The sequence below is a fragment of the Bolinopsis microptera genome, chromosome 5, assembly GCF_026151205.1.
Source record: "Bolinopsis microptera isolate Bmic1 chromosome 5, MBARI_Bmic_1.0, whole genome shotgun sequence".
In the NCBI taxonomy this organism is placed as follows: Eukaryota; Metazoa; Ctenophora; class Tentaculata; order Lobata; family Bolinopsidae; genus Bolinopsis; species Bolinopsis microptera.
In genome coordinates this window covers 15510667-15530490 of record NC_087076.1, presented here as the reverse complement: position 1 = coordinate 15530490, position 19824 = coordinate 15510667, and the positions used below count along the sequence as shown (strand labels likewise).

The window sequence follows — 19824 nt, the reverse complement described above, 5'->3', positions numbered from 1 at the left end:
GTTAAAAATTAAGTTGCTATTCCTCGGCCTCGGCGAAATTTTGAAGATTTTAAGGGTCGACCGAGTCCTCGGCCTCGGCCTCGGTCAGGAGGACAATTCCTCGCACCTCGGTTTGCATCGGCCTCGGTTTTATCAAAGCAAAATTTCTTCGGCCTCGGTCGCAAATCCTGCCCTCTGTCGACCCTTGATCAGCAACCATAAGTTTAGCAGTCAGAACATCAACAATTACAGTCACACACAAATGTAAAGTTCAGGGAAAATATTAATGCATCTGACAAATTCGAAAACAGTACTTCAGATTTGTATCCTCGACGCTAAACGGCCCTTTTATTAAATCGAACAATTTAAAATGGCATGCCATGCATAGCGCACAAGATTATTCTCAATTTTCTTGTTGTGTTCCACAAGTATGATTTGCAGATCTTCGCTTTTTCTGATTCCTGATTGGATGAACACTGCATCGAAGAGAATTCATTTTGTTTTAAAAGTTTCATTCAGCACGATAAATTTCTCACTTGCACACCAATTCATGCTTGATTATTCAGAACGGGCAGTGATGATCACGCGATTCCAGATTCGGATTAAGTTTAACTGATCACGCGATTAACTGATCACTCGATTACCAAAAAATCACGTACTGATCGCTGTTAATTTAACAAAGATCAGTACGTGATTTTTTGTTACTATGCATTAAATTGTTCAAACTTGCAAAAGAGCTTCTGAAGGTTTAAAGAAAAATGACGCGCTTTATCAAGAGATGGATCAGTTAAAGCTTTAACTGTTTAAAGCAATATATACGTTATTAAACATATATCAAATTTCTTTTTTACCCTCCCAGAATAATAAAAATTTGACAATATTTTAATCCAAATTCCACTCAATTTCACTCTGTTAGTGAAAAAAATTAGAAATTGATCGAAATCTGGCTATGATAGTTTTAGTAAGTAGTTTAGAAAGTGCTTGGCCGGATATCATAACAATGATTTCGGCTCACCATGATAATTGATATCATGATCAGGGTAGCAGGAAACATAGATAAAAGTGTTTGCTAGGGAAATAAGTCGGGGGGGGGGGGGGGGGGGGGGGGTCAGGCCATGATTACGTTATATTGCTGTCAGGTGAACGACCACTAAGGAATGAAAAGATTCCGACGAAAAAGATCGATGTTTCCGCTCGAGTTTCCGATGACATCGCTCTCAACGTCACTTTCCTCGCTCTTCTCGTCACTTTCCTCGCTCTTCTCGTCCTGCACTATAAAAAAGTAACTGCACCCGTCATCCTCGCACACTTCTAGTTCTAAACGACAGGTAAAATCGGTCAATTCTACACCCGAGAAGTAATACGCCCCCTGAGTTACCTGAGGACCCCAGGCTATTATGTTCATAAACACGAATAAAGATTCGGCGGAATGACAGGCTGAGCGCCGCCCAGTAAAGCCTGTTATTTCGCCGCAACTTCAAACAAATCGACAATGATAATAAAAAATATGATTATGAATCAATTATTTGACCAAAACCCAGTGTCTCTCTTTCCCAAACAAAAGAAAATGATATTAATGTGAATAACCGTCGGGTATTCAAATTAATATCATTTCCTTTTGTTTGGAAAAGAGAGACACTGGGTTTTGGTCAAATTAACCGTCCGCAAATGCAAAATGATACCAATAATGAAATCGGTCGCTCGCTTTTCCCATTCATTCACGGCTTACGGATTTTTAATAAGTTTCGATTAATTACATCAATCACATGCTGTAAACGTCTCTTTGGGTTGCTTTCAGGTCGATATCTAGTTTGAAGTATTTCGGGATAAGGGTGGTAGTGAGTGTCCAATTAGCTGATGTTTATTGAATCTTTATTGCCGAGTACAGCTGCCTTCGGGTAGTTCTTCTTAATTTTTGAAAGTGATGAGGCTAATTCGTTAGCCTCAATTGTCCCTCGCAGTTTAATCACTCCTACTGAGTCTATCGATTTTCTATACGCATACCAAAAATCAAATGCGTAACTAGAACAGAAATGAAATTACAGAAGTTTTAAATTTTTTGTCAAAAAACGAACTTTTAGGGGTGTTTCTAATGACCAGGGTCTACAGTTTTATATGAATGAGAAAAGCGAGCGACCAATTTCATTCTCGGTATCATTTTGCATTTGTGGACGGTTATTCAAATTAATATCATTTCCTTTTGTTTGGGAAAGAGAGATACTGGCAACGGTCCACTCTACCCATGATTATGGGTTTTGGTCAAATAATTGATATCATTTTGAAAAATTGAAGAGCACTGGACATTTAGGTACTTGCAGAGTTCTTAAACATTAAACTCAAAGTGCCGCAACATCACACTTCCTGGCAGAAATCCAAGAAATTACAGCCACGTTAAACCAAACCAAGTGTAGCTACTGATAACAATAGAATTAGCGAGCTGTTGACCGAACGGAAGCAGCGATCATGTGATAATGGATGCTATTAGCCTGGCCCTGTGAGGCTCCTCCTGGGTTTGGAACCGCCCTAACTCGGACTAGTACATTGCTCTGTAGGTGTACAAGGTGCCGATTAACATGAACCCCTAATTTTTTATGGGTTGTATTCTAGGGATTGAACTGCACGTCCAGTTTTATTGTATAGCATAGATTTAGGTTCAGTGACACTAATATAAATAGTAGCAATAAGCCCTTTTGTAGCCTATCGACAGTACTACACGATTAATTTGCAGTCGATTAAGACAATCCCACACCTAACATGAGGCCTGAAAGCTCATTAGCAGTTAACAATAAGGCATTAAATGCACCTAAATTGCGGTTTGCAGCTCAGGAAATAGATGGGTATAATTGCCGCACTGTGGCCTGTAGACTGACTCACGTCATCATGCGATACGAGTTACCCATTGTTTTTCCGATATGACTGCAGTACAATGTGTCCAACGCAGTCGTAACGCGGCGCTGAATCACGTGACATGCAGATGCGCGGCTTATTGGTGCACACGGTCACGTGACGACCTCCCCAGACAGCTATTGGTAGAATACCGACCCTATCTGCACGAGCCAACTTTGAAAGCAACATACCACAAAAGTGCTCTCATATTCGTATCAGTTAGTTAGCATTCAGTTCAATTCGATGAGTCTTGATTTAGCCCGAAAGATGCTCCGACAAGAAAAAGATTACCTTAGCGAGATCATGAACTACGCAGCGAAAGCCAGGTTACCTCGACCCAGTGCAACTCATTCCCGGTCATTCTCCATTGAGGACATCCTCCTGAAAGGAAGCTCCCCAGCCCCGTCAGATAAACCCGCCCCTGTTGAATTTGATGCTGCTACCTTGGCATCCTACCTTCCCCTCTCCATGCCTCCTCACTACGCTGCTGCCTCGGCTCTTCCAGCTTATGCTTGTAAGTTTTGTTTTCAAACTTTTCTTTGATAACAAGGATCCTGAATATTCATTATTCATTGTGATATTTATAAGTAGTATCTGATTTTGCTAATCAGTTTAGGTGTTCATTTACATATTATCTGCAATCTGCATAATGCATATATAATTGTGCACGTGTTGATTATAGAACTCATTTGTGATAAAGGAGCTTCATGACTTTTGTCAAATTCAAGGTTCTATTTGATTCAAAGACAACAGTGCTTTTGTGTTTAATAAAGCATGGAATTGCTTTTATAATCAATAAATTCGTAAAAACTTCAAGAAATGGTATTATGAACATGAATATGAGTATTAGTGCAGAGCAGAATTACCATTTTCAGTATGAGTACTAATTTATTGCCATAAAATTTAGAGTGTCACCATGTTCAAGCACAGTAGAAGTTTAACCCCGATAGTGATTTAACATTATTGTTGGGTTAAATAAAATCGTGCAGAGTATAGTATATTCTGCATAATATAGTATTATATTCAATATACTATTTAGGGATAGATAGTGGTAAACAAGGACCAGTTCCAGTACAATCCTTGAGTGCTTAAATACGATATTAATAGTGGGTTAAGTGTTATGGCACAGAAAGATTTCATAATCCACTTTCGATGATATTGACAAAGTTCCAAATTGCCAGACACGGCCTTTAACAATATATCGGTGAACGTCATCTCAACCCTAGAATTAAAGGCATTTCACTCTCTGATGGCGGTACAACCTTTCAGATTGTATAAAACTACAATTTGTTTGACCCTGAATACTATCCTTAACCCCAGTAGGAGTAAAGACCTAGATCTAATAATGCCTCTAAAGTAAATACCTATAGTAAATGCCTCTAAAGTAAATAGCTCCAAAGTAAAACTGGTTCAAATACTTAAAAACTAAAAAAATCAAAGAATGAACAACGTCGGGTTTCACAACCGGACTTCTTTTGAACTTTCATTTAGTATAATTGTCAATGACAGTAGACAGTGCTGTCTACTACGCCTGAATATTGAATTTGTTTGCCTATTTGTTAGGTAATAAAAAATCCAATCTTCAGGCGTGGCTGCACTTGTAAATGTTAAGTCAAATTTGTAAGTGTGCAGTTAAAGTTTTACGACATTTGCACACCCTAAAAATGATTTTTCAAGACATCACATGATACTTTATAGCGAGTCTAGGTGAAATTTTAATAATGGAGTAAGGGAAGAAATGTTGTAACAGAGTAACAAGTCCGTATGCCGTAGGGTCCAAGTAAAGGGTACTGTGTCGTCATTGAAGTGGAAGTGGGTGTGGGGTATACATTTTCTATTAACTATTTGAGCGGGACTGAAATTTTGTAGGGAGTACGGAACGAAGTAAATGTGTCCTTCTGACTTTCTGAAGGTAATAAGGAAAGTGAAACAGGAGAAAAACAGCTCAATTTCACGAGCTCTGGTATACGCGGTAAAGCACATAACTAGTAACCACCGTGCTATGAAGTTTCACACCCTTCACTTTCACGCTCAATTTTAGATAACAATAACCACCATGGAAAACTTGTGGATTATATCTAGCTCTCAATTACTGGCAACTAACTAAACTGGCATTAAATGACATAATGAGCGTACATGCGATCAGTTCACAACAAGATCAGGTCTAGGTAACAGCACCAGACCAGTTGTAGACCACTTCATTTATCAGTACCTCTTTTCAATTCTTGCGGTGAAAAAAATGCTTATTTCGACATACCGATCATTTTAATTCCCTGAAGACATTATCATTAATATCAGGCATTATCGGCCACTGGTCAGTCTGAACTTTTCATTAGATTTAATTACTAACGACCTGTTTGGACGTTTGGAAGTGGCAACGTCTATTGAAGAGCAAAAAGTGAACATTCTAGACATATGTGAGGCCGAACACATGGACCGGACAAAGATATGAGTTTGTTTAATAATGGCTAATGCAGCAGACCAGCAGTGCCTGGTCCATGCTCTGGGAAAAGACGGCGGATTCAACTCTTGAGTTGATCGATTATAAATAATATCCGGAGTCCTCATTAAGGAGACAAAAACATTGTTCAGCCGGGGTATGATCATCAAGTGATCACATAATTTCGTGAGATCGTGGCAGATGGTTTGGGATTATGGATATTATCAAATCTTCTTGCAGCTCATTCAATGAATGATAAATGACTGTTGCACTGCCACATTCATTTAAATGTCTTTAATCTCGCGGAGCCTCTTAGGGTAGGGGATTTGAAAAAATGATGTGCAATGTTGGTTTTGCTGAGAGTGAGATGGGTTTCTATTGTCCGGGTACGTGATGGCTAAGCACTAGGTTCTCTTAGGGCGGGCCTTTGAATCCCATTTTCTAAAGCACTATAATTCCTGAATCACAGTTAAAAACCTTAATCTTGTCTGCTCTATAATAGTGGAGCTAGACCCGGAAAGCCAGCAGGAAGTTAGGTTTCTTGCTGGGCGGAGTCCCTTGCCCTAAATTCCGTTGTTCCGGTGAAAAAATCGTCTAAGGGAGTCCGTGAATATTCATATTCATAACAAGACTTTCGGCGAACGCGTGCCAAAATAAGCATAACAACGGGGCTTGCTTGACCGGGACAATAGAATTAAATAGCGACCCACGCGGCGATTGTTTCAAATTTACCGACTTTCAAAACACTATTATATTTTAATTCCCTGTTCATTGTATTGGCAAAGGTGTAGTAAAAGTGTCCCAGATTTAAAGGTCAGCCGCTAATGATCGGATGAAAAGGTGGGGTTGGAGACCAGTGCTGGAGTGCTTTAAATGAAAAATTCTCGGATCTGAGGCGTGATCAACTGAATATTTAAGAGGGTAGGAGTACCGAATAATTGGTGAAATAAAGGAGTCGTTGGGCACCTCCTTCTGATCAATTGAAACTCTGAAAAGTACCCAATTAGTGCGAACAGAGGTCCCACTCTGAAAACAATAGAATTTAGTTGAGATCCTGCCCGCACACCTAAGTCCTGCTGACCTGCTACTCACGGCCAAAGAATTGATCACGCACTTCTCGTGAAACCCATGCTAAATTAGCAAACCCTACGTCTAGCAAGTTGCAGTATTATACAAGAGAAATATGTCTAGTATTCTCAGAATTTCTCAGTCAAGTTGTACAAGTACCGAGAATTGTGGTACTCATGTGAATTGAGATGCTTCGCCTTTGAGAAGAATACGATTCTTATTATTCGGAATCCCAGCCTTTATCTATTATAATCTCTGAATCAGTCATATTGTAAAGTTTAGACATTTGCCTACGAATTGGCCAATTTTCTTATAATACATGTATTAACCAGGTGATAATTTGGTTACCTTAATGTAAAATTAGTAACGATGACAGACTTGAAACACTTTTACCCAATCAGGGTTCCAAATTTCCAATTAACAAACAAATTTCCCAATCAAGACAACAATTCCACCCAATAAATCACACCACGTGGCAGAAACAATGGCCTTGATTGACCCGGATCTGGACTGAGTAATTAAAACCAATAGCCCAACCCCACTAGTAGCCCACTCCAACCGGTCAATGTCAAATTGTAGGATTGACATCCGGACCCCTATTGTTCAGAAGACCAACAATCGATTGCTAACAGCAAATCACTGATTCACAATCACACCAGCGTTTACCATATTGTTGCAAATTAAATGCACTACATTTCGGAAATTGGACCTCCAATCTTTTGTTTGAGAATCTCTTTGTTCAAACTGAATTTCTATTCACTTGATGCGTGAAAGTTGGGAGTGGAGGGATTGGTCGTGGGCCTGTCACATGGTCCCGTTATTGTTAATAATCGAGTTGTCACAGAGAGAAAGAGAATCAGAGAAGTTGTCATGAAGATAGTTAAGGAGATTAGGGGTGTGATTTGCACGTGGTCTGAATTAACCACATATTAATTGTCACATGTAAATCACTAGACAGTAGTCACTCTAGCATTCTAACATTCTAACCACACAATTTGTTTCAGATACCCCAGCCCTACTCCTCTCCTCAGCTCTAAGATATGACTACGCTCTCAGACATCTCCGCAGACGCAAAGCTAGAACCGTATTCAGGTAAATAGTTACCATAGTTACCAGACCATACTAAGCAGAGTGTACGTGAAACACATTAAACCAGACATTAGATAGTAGACGGTCATAGTTATTCAAACGAGAACTTTTGTTACTTTCGACTTTCCATAGTTATTAGACCATACTTTATACTTACTTAAAGCCGATTGTACTTATTTTGAGACCAGTTTAAAATCTGTATAGAGCTAGACAATGACACGGGGCAATAAACGGCTACAGTTATTCAAACAATGGCATTTTGGGTTTCGACTTTCGATGGTTGCACCATAACACCATTATTACACATGCTAAAACTCATAAAGTCAAGTTTAAGCAGACTGTTAACCCAGTAATATTTACAGTGACATGCAGTTGGAGGGACTGGAGCGCAAGTTCCGCAATCAGAAGTATCTGAGTGTACCAGAAAGGTTGGACATTGCCACCGGACTCGGACTCAGTGAAACACAAGTCAAGACTTGGTTCCAAAATAGACGGTAAATAAAAACTCTTTCAATTACTGAAATCGAATGATTTGGCAAGCCAATGATACGAAAGATTTCTCTGGTATACACTGAGAATTCTTTAGCTGACTAGAAGTAGAGTTGATCCCTAACAAGATTGTCACCCGCAGAATGAAGTGGAAGAAACAAGTTTTGGAAGAGGAGAGAGTAAGAAAGATGAGATCCAGGGAGACATCCTCAGAACAAAGTTCCACAGGTACGTACTACGTAGTGAGATTGAACAAACTCATTTTCAAACAAGTTTACTTAGGCTCACGTTGCAAGCTCACTGCAGTCACTATCAGTTAAAATACTGTTTAAATTGATAACTAACATCTTACTCCCCCAGGAGGACTAGTCGGAGATCAGGAAATTGGATCCTCCGGACGTTGTACTCCCCAACTCTCCTCACCCATCTCCCCCTCTCCCAGCCTCCCGGACTTCGACAAACTAAACGCCAAACGAGTGTTTGCTGAGCGAGCCTACGTAGCTGATCACCAGAAAGCAGAACCCCAGTCACCTATGGAGTTCTCAGCTAGCACCAGAATGGCACTGACGGAGACCCCCACCAGTGCAGGAATGCTCTCCATACCCAACCTCAGGCCATTCCAGTTAACCAAAAACTAACACTATTAGTATTGCTATATTATCAGAGACAGAAAGATACTGACGATTTTAATATATTATTGAAGACAGCCGATTTTGAATGGTGTGGATCATCAAGATTTTATTGAAAGATATATAATATCGATGCTTTAATTTTGAATTTTTCAAATATGTTTGAGCAAATAGTTTGCTTTTTAGTTTGTGGGTTTTTGAATTTGCAGTTTGTGTGTTGTTTTGCTTTGAGTGGCAGAACTAAAACTAATTTCTTTTTGAATATATTGCATATCTTAATCAAATTAAAATGCTATTCAGATTAATTACCAGTGAAAGTTTCTTGTTTACTTTGTGCTTCACGATACATCATACATCTGTTCAAACGTATAATCACTGGCTGAAAACATAATTTTCAAATGACCATCGTTGGACTTGCAGCTAGGCTCAGAAATTTGGAATTGTCACAAATGAGCGAAAGTGATCGAGAATTAGATGAGAATCTTTGGGCATTAGTGTAGATTTTGTTGTAGATTGTTTGAGTTAGTTTGAGTTGCAGTTCAGGCCGCCGGATAATCACCGGTCCCGCACCACAGGTCTTCTTTGTTTATCCAGCTTCCTGCAAAATCACATCTTACACTAATACGAAATTAACTTAGTAATGCGAAACTAACTTAATAAAATATCTTGCATATCAGAACTTTTCCATGGTACATCGTTCCGGAGAATAAATAATAGCACAAGCCAGACGCAGTAACTAAAATCTATATAAAACTCATCATTGCATTTTTTTCATTCATGAAACCGTACTTTTGTTGCACGCCCATATCCTCCCTAAGACATATTATCACCAATTCCGAATTAAACTTAACAATTCTAACAATTGCTAACAACAAATGCTAACAATTCTGACCTAAATGTCGTTAGAAATAACAAGGTCCCATCCACCTTTAGCGTACAGGTCGGGGTTTTCCAGGAGACCTGGATTCCAGATGTTCTCGGGAGGTGTCACACGTCGTTTGTGGAGACACTTGATGATCAGGATGTGGAGATCTACAATCACAAGGAGGAGCAGGGCCACCAGGTATACCCAGAAACACACGAAAAATATGTAATCTGAAATGGGTTACTGTCAAGCTAAAACGTAGCTGGGACACCAGAATTAACAGTTAGGTAAAATATTGGCTGCCATCATTTCAAGAAATAATGTAAATACATCTGGCCCACTGATTGATAATGATATCTTTGTGAATTTAGAATACCTTAGTACACAATATTTATACATCACAATATTTATACGAATTTCGATTTTTCGTATAAAATTTATGTCGTATAAAATTTATGGGTTATAAATTTTGTGTCGTATAAATTTTCAAATGATTTATGATGGGAAGACTGCTAGATCGAGACCCGATCCCGCTCTTTTGCCAGATGGATTCTTACTGTGTGGCAACTCGTCTCACTGGTCCAATGCTGAGGAAACGATCAATTTACTTAACAACGTTATCAAGCCGTATGTTGATCAAGTTATCAAGAAACTATAAGGACTCCCAGAAAATCAAAAGGCACTCTTAATATGGGATGATTTCCGTGGTCATACTGCATCTAATGTACAGAACCTATTGCCATCATTGAATATAGTTGCTAGTGATGTACCTAAGAACCTCACCCATTTGCTTTCTCCTCATGATCTGACGGTAAACCGTACATTGAAACGAATCGAGCAAGATGACAGCGCAGAATATATCAGTGCTGAGATTACTAGATGTCTTCAGGAAAGCCTATTCTACGAAATTTGCACGCAAAGACTATCACGAAAGCGTTTGCTTACTTTCAGGGACCAGAAGGCAAACAAAACATTCTGCAAGGGTGGAAAGCTGCAGGAATTTGGAAAGCAGTAAAATCATTAAGAGACGCACAGAACATAATGGACACTAATGGCTTAGTGGATCCGTTTTCTCGTCTTACACTGATTGATTAATTTCTATATTTCTATTTTCTAGTCACTAAACGGATTTTTTTCTGTTCTTTGGGAGATTGATGCAATCGTATAAAATTAATGCCGTATAAAAAATATCCGTACAAAACTCGTGACGTACAAATATTCTGTACTAAGGTAGATGATATAACTCACTCGCGCTGCTGTAGTAAAGCATGTGGACTACGATGTAAACGATCAGGTTGGCAAACACTATTGGTACCTCCATGAAGGTGAAGAAGTCGAAGAACTGGGGAAAAAATGTGCCTCCTGAAAAGTATTTTTTCAAAATCATGTCGTCACAATTTCGCACAATGAATTTTTCGTTCCATTATATCTTTGAATTGCTCTCAAATCTGAAGATAATGGCACTTTGAGCCATCTCATTAAAACCATTAATCTTGCTATAATCTGAGAAAAATAATGCAAAACTACAATTTCTTTCTTTTCCCACGGGATTATAAATTTTTACCGATAATGGAATAGTAAAAATAAACTCACGGTTTCTGAGGATGATGAAAGTTTTGTATTTGTCCCCATTGATCCTGCCCTTGGCTCCGATATCAAGGGTCAACAAGAGTAAGTTGATTGTGATAACAGCTGGCCCTAGCACAGCCAGAACACCGTTTACTATCACTAGTGCTTTACTGACTTCAAGTGTGGTGGTTGCTGAGAAGTGGGGTGTTGTTAGACATGGAAATTCAGGACTTTATGAGCTTAGGGTGGAGAAAGTGGCCAGCTCTGAACCGCTAAAATTTGCTCAGTTAAAAAACCTTCGTTACCTTTTAAAACGTTGAGTTGTCTCCCTCCCAAAAAAACGGACCTCAATAACGAATGAAAGGTGGACTGAAAGATCACCCTCGTTCCTACTTACCATCAAAAGTAGTAGTGCAGATAGCTCTCATGCAGGTGTGATACAGACCGACTCTGGTACCCGTGACACTGTCATAACTCCAGCCGGGCATGGCCCCAGCCAGGACTGTCATGAGCAGAGCCACAGCCCTGGCAAACTGCCACCAGACATAACGTCCTCCGTATATCACTCCGCAAGATGTCAATATTGCCATCACATCACCTGGGGAGTGGAGCTACCAAGGTTAGGAGGTTTTGTTCTTGAGCTGGTGGGCGCCAGTTTAAGAAAAACTTTGTTACATCAATGTAGCGAACTTTCAGAATTTTGGGTATTTCCATGCCATTGAGCCTTAATTTCTGATTACCCGAGCTATTTAGATTTAAAACTTTGTATTGTTGTTTTGAAGAAGCTAATTATTGTGGTATTTAAATTTAATTTTAAGAATCTTAATTATGAAGATCTATAAATTCTGATGGCATTTTTCTCATAACTCTGAGTCAGACGCCAGCCAGTTTTACAAGCTGGGTGCGACCGAAATAACGTCGAGTAAAGTTGGCCTGGGATTCAAGATCGTTTTAGACACCTGACAATAGATTTGATGGGTAAATAATAGAAATAAATTCTTTGCCACCAAATCTTTTTCTTTTCTCCCAGGTGAATCTTCGGAATTCTGTCTAATGAATAGATGGAGAATCCATTGTACAAACGGTTACACAGTTTTCTAAAGGAGCTCGAGCTTCTCACGGCAATTTGAGTAGATTAGACGTTAGTCAATGATTTAGGGTATAATTCCAAGGAATGCGTTGCCACGTGTTTGTGATTTGTTCGCCCATCTCTCTCCAAACAATGAAAGCTCCTCCATTAAACGAACCATTGAAATACAGCATTTCGCTCCATTCAAAGCTATTATTCCATTTCAAAACGAACTATAGACGACGGTCAGATAATCGATGGTTCTCTTTATGCCTGAGAATGGAGGATAAACAGGAATGTGATATGACCCACCCTCTCATGCTGGTGACCAACCTACACCAATCAGTTTCCATGACAGCCATCACGGGAAGATTGGCAAGTCACGTGAGCGATATATTACAAAGAGGGAAATGCGTTGAGCCATTAATTAGCCTCGTTATTCAGGGGCCGGACACGTGTGTGTTTGAAGTTGCAGGCCCCCGGGGTCAGTCCCCCATCACTCTGTGGGTTTTCGCAGCTTTGTATCGACCAGGCACGTGCCAAGCAGAATTAATCGTACTGACTCCCTTAATTGCAATACTGGGGATCTCGTCAACGATTAACACATTACCGACCACTTATGATATATAATTAGTCGCTTTTATGGTATATCTCAAGTCTGCACGATATGTTGAATCTTGAGATTTGTATGTGATCTTTCTCTCTGTCGCTAAGAAGATAAACAGTGAGCGATCTACAAGCAAAACAGCTGCAAACGTGTAGTCAAGAAGAGGAAAATGGCCAGTTAAAAACTGAGTTTGTCGAGCTGTGTTGTTAAGAGACATACTGGATATGATTGGTGGTGTTGGAGCGCTGCTTGTTATGCAGCTCAGCAGCTGCTTGTTATTTTGCAATTGCTGACGCGCATAGTAGCTTGTTCTACTAATACATTCACTCACTTTTTCAATTACAATTTGAATTGCTTTCATTACAATTGCCGATTAGAATGTTCACTGTACATAACACACAATACACATCACACAAGGATCAATAATATACATTAATACAGCCCCATGGTGTAATCCAACAGGAAATAGATGGAGAAAATGTACTAGTCACCTTGGAAATGTAAATACAAAACGCGGGTTTAAAGTTTTACAAAACTCAAAGAATTCGGAAACGTCAGAAACTCTCGTCTGCAGTACTGATCGCGTCAGTAGATCGCGTCAGTAGATTGCGTCAGTCGTGGTAGAAATTATAGCGCAGAATTGACGTTTTGCGACGTCAAACAGCACAACATTTTTCTTAATAATAACCGATAACTATAACTATAAGTAATGGCATCGTATAGGATGAAAAAGTGCACTCCAAATCATGTCCATGAAAATGTCAGTTCATTTTCTTTTAGAGTTTGGATCAAGAACACTTGCTTTTTTCACAGTCATACTGCGAATCTCGCCCCACTAATCACGAGATCTTATCCCACTTTCACTTTCATATCAACTTTCACTTTCACCTCTTCTTTCAATTTCACTCTCACTTTCACTATGACATTCTAACTTGTTGGGAGAAGTCTAGAAGTGACGATTTTGCTTCTCATCGTGGTTTATGGACTTTATTGGAGAGTTTGCCAATAACTCTGATAAGGGAGGCGTTCTCCTTGGTAAACTTGTCGTTTTCCGCTTGTGTGGTGGTCATTTTCTGAAAAAGTTACACGGTAAAATTGATTTCTAGCATTAAATTCATAGGGTGGGAACTGTTTTTATTTCTAAATTGACGAATGACGATGTGGTTGATTTGAGATGATCTCTTCACAGAAATGAGAGATAGAAATGAGACTCTCATTGAGAGATGGAAGGAAATGGCTTACATCACAGTTAGTAGACAATGAAAGCGGCCTACTATTTTCAATCATCCTTTCAATTCGCCAGAAATGAGATACAATGCCCTCCTCAAAAGTTCCCACAGTTTAAGCATCGCCAATTAAGAAGTATAATCGTTTGATTGTTGCAAGTAGCGCTTTGGCATTTCTTTTGTTCATTCTTTTTACTTTCCTTAAGAACTAAATGACTCTCCAACCCAGGTGTTAATGTATAATGGATAATAATGAGGGCATTATAACTCAGTTGGTGGAAAGATTTAATGAATGATAAGTCAAGTGGATGAACCAAACGCAAGGCTTGGTGTTGAGGTAATATTTTGGTTGGACGGCTCAAAAACAATCATTTTTGGTATTCGTCTGAGTGATGTCAGACTGTGAGCCAACACAACAGACTCAAATATTTGAATAATAAATTCAATGAACTCAGATAAGTATCCGTGATATGGTCTAGATTTTATCAGCCAAGTCTCCCAAGTCCCTAGCTTATTTAGACCAGAGAATAGACTTTACTACTAATGAGGTGGTGGAATTTTTCTTTTAAAACCAGGGATTAACGAATTTTATTGGTCGTCGCTTTGAGCTGAATGGTAGTTATACTTTATTGATGCCATTTGTCAAAAAAATACATTCTTTCTCCTGCCACTTCGTCTACTTTATAACCACGCCTTACTTTTACTTTCATGCGCCCCATCATGGAATTCAAATTCCTTTAACAAATACCAAACTGTTGTGAATGACCATATCGTCTCATGCAAATCATACTTCACCGACTCCATTCATTCATGATTATTTTCTTACCCACGGATAAATAACTTTCACAGATTTAGAATTAAAATACCGACGTTCCTTGGAGAGACCCGTGGTAAAATAATTGAATTGAAAACAAACAAATAAAAGATAACAACAATACAATACATCTAGTTATCTTGACTATAGAGTGATTTAATAAGGTTGGGAGATTGGAATTATAAAGATTTGAAATAATGAGTGATAGAAATATGTTGCGCGATTTGAGCAATAGCGAAAATGAGTGACATCACATTCCTTCAGGTATATGTTTAGTGGGGGAAACCAAGTTTTGATGAAATCGAGCGATGGAAAATTGAGTGTTAATAGACCTCGAATATTGGGCTGCAGGTATAAGATGCAAAAATTGAACTAATATGAAGTTGTCTTTTTTGGTGTAGTATATATTAAATCAAGGGATTTCTCAAATAATTCTAATTTATAACGAACCTCAATATCCCTCTCCAATTGGGTAAGAGTGCTGGCAAGTCTCTGCTGGGTCTTATCAAGAGCTCTTATATTCAGATCCTTCCTCCTCAACTCTTCTAACCCCTGGATCAACATACAATCGTTCTCCTCGATCTTCCTCCGCATACTCGCTAACTCCTGATAGAGTTCATCATCAGTTAAATGGTTATTTAGTTCAATGTTATAATGATTAATTCATTAATTAACAGATTCATTCAGTCAATTAGTTGGTCCGGATCGATCTAAACTCTGCAGATAGTTTCCACAGCTAGCAGCTCATATTCTCAATGTATATTTTATAATCTCTAATCATAAGTTGTAAATATCGACTTAGTAGTTAGTATGTACGTCACGATCTTTCATAAGCTTATGAAAGAGTTTTTTTCTAGAAAAAACTCAACATTTTTTTTATTAACATCAATAACACCGGCTTAAATATTTTCCACCCATGACGATAACTCTTTTTTCAACATCATTGAGCTGTAATTGATGAAGAATTTACCCTTTTCATTGACTAGCCACGCAAGCAATTTCGCATCGTCAATATATGCTTTAAATACCTCTAGACTAAAATGTGACAGGATCGTACCTGTTACAAAATATGTTTGCCTCCCAAGCGGTAGTCTATTATAGACTCGATGATAAGTGTCAATAATGCGATGCTTTAATCTTAAATTAAGCTGTATCTTTTATCCAGATTAACGATTGTTTATTAACAATAGCGACTAATGCATAATGCTTCCAAATTTAACCCGTGGGATGGAAAAAAGATGAGAACTGCATCACTTCAGTATAACTCTATCTATTGGAATACTGTCACGTGTGATTAGTTCAGACAGCCTATGTCGATTGTCGGTCACTTCAATCCACAATCCAGGAAACAATTGGAACACATGATGTCTGTAGAAAATAAGGGCGCATATTTTACAATCATTAGAATATTTGTCCGTTCAAAGTACGTGGAAACTTCCATATTGCTCCAGGATCCAGTGAAAAGCCGCACTTACTTCCATATTTCTGGGATACAAGGAAAACACAAAACATCGGACCAAATATTTCCGGGAAAAAATAAGGCGGACTTATTTTAACACAGGAATTTTTTGACAACTTAACATTATCATTAAGCATATATATCTTAATATACTTAATAATATTAAGTAACAAATTTCAGATTTCAAATTATTTACGGGATAAAACTTCGAATAATTCGGTGTTAAACAGGTCTGGAGTTGACAGTTTGGAGTTTCACAGTACATTCAATCAAAATAACAGTACAGAAACATGAAATTTAGAAACGCTAATTCTAATCCAAACCTTGTTAAGTCTGGCAACTTTGTCAGGTTTAGGACTGGTAGGTGGTTTAGGTTTAGCGGGTACCCGGTAGACCGGTATATCTGGTACGAGAAGCGAGGTGGCACCTGACATTTTGGTCAGAGGGTCCCTTTCTGATTTGGAGGATTTGGGGGTAGAAATGGGGGACAACCCCACCTCATCAACCTTATCTGGAGTATCTAGATCTGCTTCTGTGGGGGTGATCCCTGTCGACCGCCTGTAAGGGGGGAGTGTTAGGTTCATTAAAATTTTAGGAAATACCTTAGACGGCTTTAACTTGGCAGGTTAGTGACTTTAAAAATCGAAGATTGTGGAAAATTCCACATTTCTGATGACAGCAAGAAAATGGTTAAAAAACTCCAAGTTTAGCCGTCACGTACCTTGCTGCTCGGGATCTCCGCCTGACTTTATTGGAAGTAGCTGTGGTTGGGGTGGCGGTGCTGGGTGTGGAGGAACTCTTGTTACTTCGGGGCGTGTCGTAATCACTCCCCGACTCCCCTGAGTGGGCTCCTGGTTCTCAACAGGTCTATAATTAGGTTTTTTGCGGAAAAATATTAATTAATTAAGTAATTAAAACTGAAAGTTTTTGTAGTAGAGTCCCATGATCGTGATTTCCATCTTTACATTTAAAATCTTAGCTTCTTCTAATATGGTCTCAGATTTAAAGCAAAACTTTACAATCAACAGAAGCCGTAGTTGTGACTTGTGATTTAATGAATTATTTCATTTTTCAGAGCAGTTTCTGCCAGAATGCAGGACGCACTGTAACAGAACGCAACCCTTGGCGGCACTCCCGAATTCATCACTCCTATAGTTCAACATACTCGATTGACGTTTAACGTAGAGCTACGTGCATCCGAAGAAGAATGTCATCGACACAAACCGGCCAGTACATGGATCTAGTGATTTCCTAAAACTTACTGAGGGCGGATGATGCGGACTGCTACTAGGTGGAGGCACGTGCGAAACTAAATAGTGATATAACCGTCCAGTAGTAGGCAGACCCACATTATGAGAGATGTACCTACAATTTGGAAAGACGCGATGTACTAAGAAAATATGCTTTGCCATGTTGACAGGCTTCGGAACGTTCTAGAAGAAAAGGGCAACATAACTGAGATTCTCTGCCCACGCACAAATGTCAAATATTGATACTTTCTTGTAACTTTTCGGCAGATTCAGGGGCGAGAGAGCCCAGTCATGGTCCACCCTTTACAGTCGCAATTAAAAGAGAGCTTCCTATAATTTGATGTGCATGCCGGGGATATAAGCGTTCCAGGCAGTGCCACATTTTTCATACCTATGGTCCATGAGTTCGGCGATAATTTGCTATTGTTGATGGCCAATTTACCAGCTGGTGTGCATATGGTCGATAGACTTAGACATCAAATCAACGGGTTGCATATGAAGAAGGTGCAGTAATTTTTGGTGACGAGAATCGAATGGTGAAAGATTTGCCTAATTTTTAATAGACACAGCGAAAGGTTTTTGAATAAATGTAGACTTGAGACATTGACTTGATAATTCGGAAGAGAGCATTCGTAAACCCCAATCTTCAAACGAAACGATGCGAAACCAAGTAAGATATATCAGGAATCAGGATGTGAATGGAATTTCCCAATTCTGGTTTAGATTATCTTAATTATCAACTAATTATCATTACATTAAAGTACACTCACTTATAATCACAGGAACACCCTTCCCAATGTCCACCTGCAGCTGTACCCTCGGTTTATTAGGCATCTCCAAACCGACAAGTAAAACTCTACACTTAAATATATAACATTAAAAAGATAAATAGTATCACAACATTAAAACAATACTCTAAAAACGGGTGCTGCTGTCCACGCCCCACCGTCAACAGCTACATTTCAAAGTGAACCAGGCAAATTAGCTCACAAATAAGGAGCTGTGAAAGGGAAATAGTTAAGAAATGTAAAACTCACAACAACACTAAAAGTAAACACAACACCGCACCAGGCGGCGGTAGGTTTTAAAAACCTGTTAAACCAAAGTATAAAACTCGCAGGTTTTGCGCTTCACACAAGACAGCATAGCGCACTGAGGAGAGTGTAGTATGCCAGTGTGCAGAAGCCGGCAGTGCAGGGTCTCACTCAGCTGCTGAGAGTCATGTTCGCTACTAGTCAACACGTAGTTTGTAAACTTCGCTTCGACTCGATGACAACCCTCGGCTCTCATATGCTGTCATATAATAATACGAGGTATAGAGAGAGGGAGAGAGAGAGAGAGAGCTTGGTGTACTAACTAACGGATCTCTGGAGCTGGTGAGGTTACCCCCCCCCCCCCCCTCTCTCTCTCCACACCAGGTTAAGTTTAACAGTCCCTGTCAGAGATTAAACTGCAATTACTGGCCCGCGCAGGCATACCTTGGAGCCTGAACATTCTGGAACAGACCTGGTTTCACCGCCTCCCCAAAAGGTATAGACAGCAGGGGATGTGGCAATATAATACTGTCTGTGTAGGAGTTCTCAGGAGGGAAGCCTGCTGTCTCCTCGCTGGGAGGTTTGGAGAGAGCCTGTTAGATTGTCAATTAGAGACCGTGGAAGTACGAGGGAACAATGCCATTCGGTTCACCTCAACTTCATGGTACATTCCTCAAGTAAAGTGTTGAACACGCCGTGGTAAATGTAAAGTGTCGATCACTTATGGATCAAATTTGTCGCTGTCTGAAGATGTGATGACGTTCGTAATTAGTGTTGTGACGTACAGCAGGGAACTTTCAGATGGAGAGCCTCAGCCGTTGCATTATCTATTCCAGAGTTGACTCCTGAGAAACCATATCTGTATTCGCAGATGAGGTAAATATAGGCTGCAACTGACTTTATGAGAAGTTCTTCAGATCGCTAGCTAATGAGTCCTAAGAAATCGTCCATTAGCGAGCCTACAGCGAATATATCGTTAGCGTCAACGCGGGTTCCGATGATTTTGAGTCTGATCTCGTCTTCTTTCTGTACAACTATACCCTCATCCTGGTTTTGATAGCACTCCATATCTGAAAAGGAGGTTAAGATTTTAGTAAGATTTTAATGGTTGCTTTTTAGTAAGATTTTAATGGTTGCTGCATTGTATTTTGCACAATTTTAGGTAAAAGTTTTAAATCATGTCCTACAACTTGTTTACCACCATATGATATCAGTATGAGATCAGTACAACAAATAATAGTTCTGGGCATGACAAGGTCTAATGTATGCCAAGTTATTACAAGATATTATGACAAACCTAATTGAGTGTCATGATAGAAATGGCACAACAAGCTATGTTACACTGAGGCTG

At 39.3% G+C, this 19824-nt stretch overlaps 4 protein-coding genes across 8 annotated transcripts in view; 1 reads left to right on the top strand and 3 right to left on the bottom strand.

Annotated features, from left to right (window-relative positions):
- The first annotated feature begins 3058 nt into the window (after positions 1-3058).
- Positions 3059-8893, top strand: LOC134816118 (brain-specific homeobox protein homolog). The gene is made up of 5 exons (XM_063824873.1): positions 3059-3379; positions 7378-7465; positions 7825-7956; positions 8094-8179; positions 8312-8893. Exons 1-5 carry the CDS (start codon positions 3109-3111, stop codon positions 8587-8589), a joined length of 855 nt encoding a protein of 284 aa, XP_063680943.1. The 5' UTR covers positions 3059-3108; the 3' UTR covers positions 8590-8893.
- Positions 8894-9063: 170 nt separating this feature from the next.
- Positions 9064-16377, bottom strand: LOC134816121 (uncharacterized). Of its 2 annotated transcripts, none has more exons than XM_063824876.1 (6): positions 16374-16377; positions 11412-11627; positions 11039-11206; positions 10694-10807; positions 9473-9675; positions 9064-9178 (listed from the first exon to the last, which is right to left on the bottom strand). In XM_063824876.1, exons 2-5 carry the CDS (start codon positions 11602-11604, stop codon positions 9473-9475), a joined length of 678 nt encoding a protein of 225 aa, XP_063680946.1. In that variant the 5' UTR covers positions 11605-11627; positions 16374-16377; the 3' UTR covers positions 9064-9178. The 2 variants fall into 2 exon arrangements, with proteins under 2 accessions (XP_063680946.1, XP_063680945.1); XM_063824875.1 differs by having other exon boundaries at positions 9508-9675.
- LOC134816122 (uncharacterized) lies at positions 13072-18350 on the bottom strand. Of its 3 annotated transcripts, none has more exons than XM_063824878.1 (5): positions 18210-18350; positions 16911-17046; positions 16513-16747; positions 15181-15336; positions 13072-13763 (listed from the first exon to the last, which is right to left on the bottom strand). In XM_063824878.1, exons 1-5 carry the CDS (start codon positions 18271-18273, stop codon positions 13659-13661), a joined length of 696 nt encoding a protein of 231 aa, XP_063680948.1. In that variant the 5' UTR covers positions 18274-18350; the 3' UTR covers positions 13072-13658. The 3 variants fall into 3 exon arrangements, with proteins under 3 accessions (XP_063680948.1, XP_063680949.1, XP_063680950.1); XM_063824879.1 differs by having other exon boundaries at positions 16911-17040; XM_063824880.1 differs by having other exon boundaries at positions 13573-13763; positions 16911-17028.
- The window catches only part of LOC134816125 (DNA-directed RNA polymerase II subunit RPB7-like), a 43640-nt gene continuing 42119 nt past the window's right edge, over positions 18304-19824 (bottom strand). For both annotated transcript variants that reach the window (XM_063824884.1, XM_063824885.1), the window contains one exon: positions 18304-19543. In XM_063824884.1, coding sequence (XP_063680954.1) covers positions 19395-19543 — 149 coding nt within the window. In that variant the 3' untranslated portion in view covers positions 18304-19394. The remainder of the gene's footprint in view (positions 19544-19824) is intronic.

Bases quoted from the DNA above. Each gene is read 5' to 3' on its own strand.
- LOC134816121 (XM_063824875.1), bottom strand. From the start codon at position 11,604: ATGGCAATATTGACATCTTGCGGAGTGATATACGGAGGACGTTATGTC. The intron at 11,207-11,411 runs GTAAGTAGGAAC...CCCACTTCTCAG, and splicing joins CTGCACTACTACTTTTGATG to CAACCACCACACTTGAAGTC. The intron at 10,808-11,038 runs GTGAGTTTATTT...AATACTTTTCAG, and splicing joins TTTCATCATCCTCAGAAACC to GAGGCACATTTTTTCCCCAG.
- LOC134816122 (XM_063824878.1), bottom strand. From the start codon at position 18,273: ATGCCTAATAAACCGAGGGTACAGCTGCAGGTGGACATTGGGAAGGGT. The intron at 15,337-16,512 runs GTTTGGATTAGA...GAACTCTATCAG, and splicing joins AAGTTGCCAGACTTAACAAG to GAGTTAGCGAGTATGCGGAG. The intron at 13,764-15,180 runs GTTCGTTATAAA...TAACTTTTTCAG, and splicing joins AATTGGAGAGGGATATTGAG to AAAATGACCACCACACAAGC.
- LOC134816118 (XM_063824873.1), top strand. From the start codon at position 3,109: ATGAGTCTTGATTTAGCCCGAAAGATGCTCCGACAAGAAAAAGATTAC. The intron at 7,957-8,093 runs GTAAATAAAAAC...TGTCACCCGCAG, and splicing joins ACTTGGTTCCAAAATAGACG to AATGAAGTGGAAGAAACAAG. The intron at 8,180-8,311 runs GTACGTACTACG...TTACTCCCCCAG, and splicing joins CTCAGAACAAAGTTCCACAG to GAGGACTAGTCGGAGATCAG.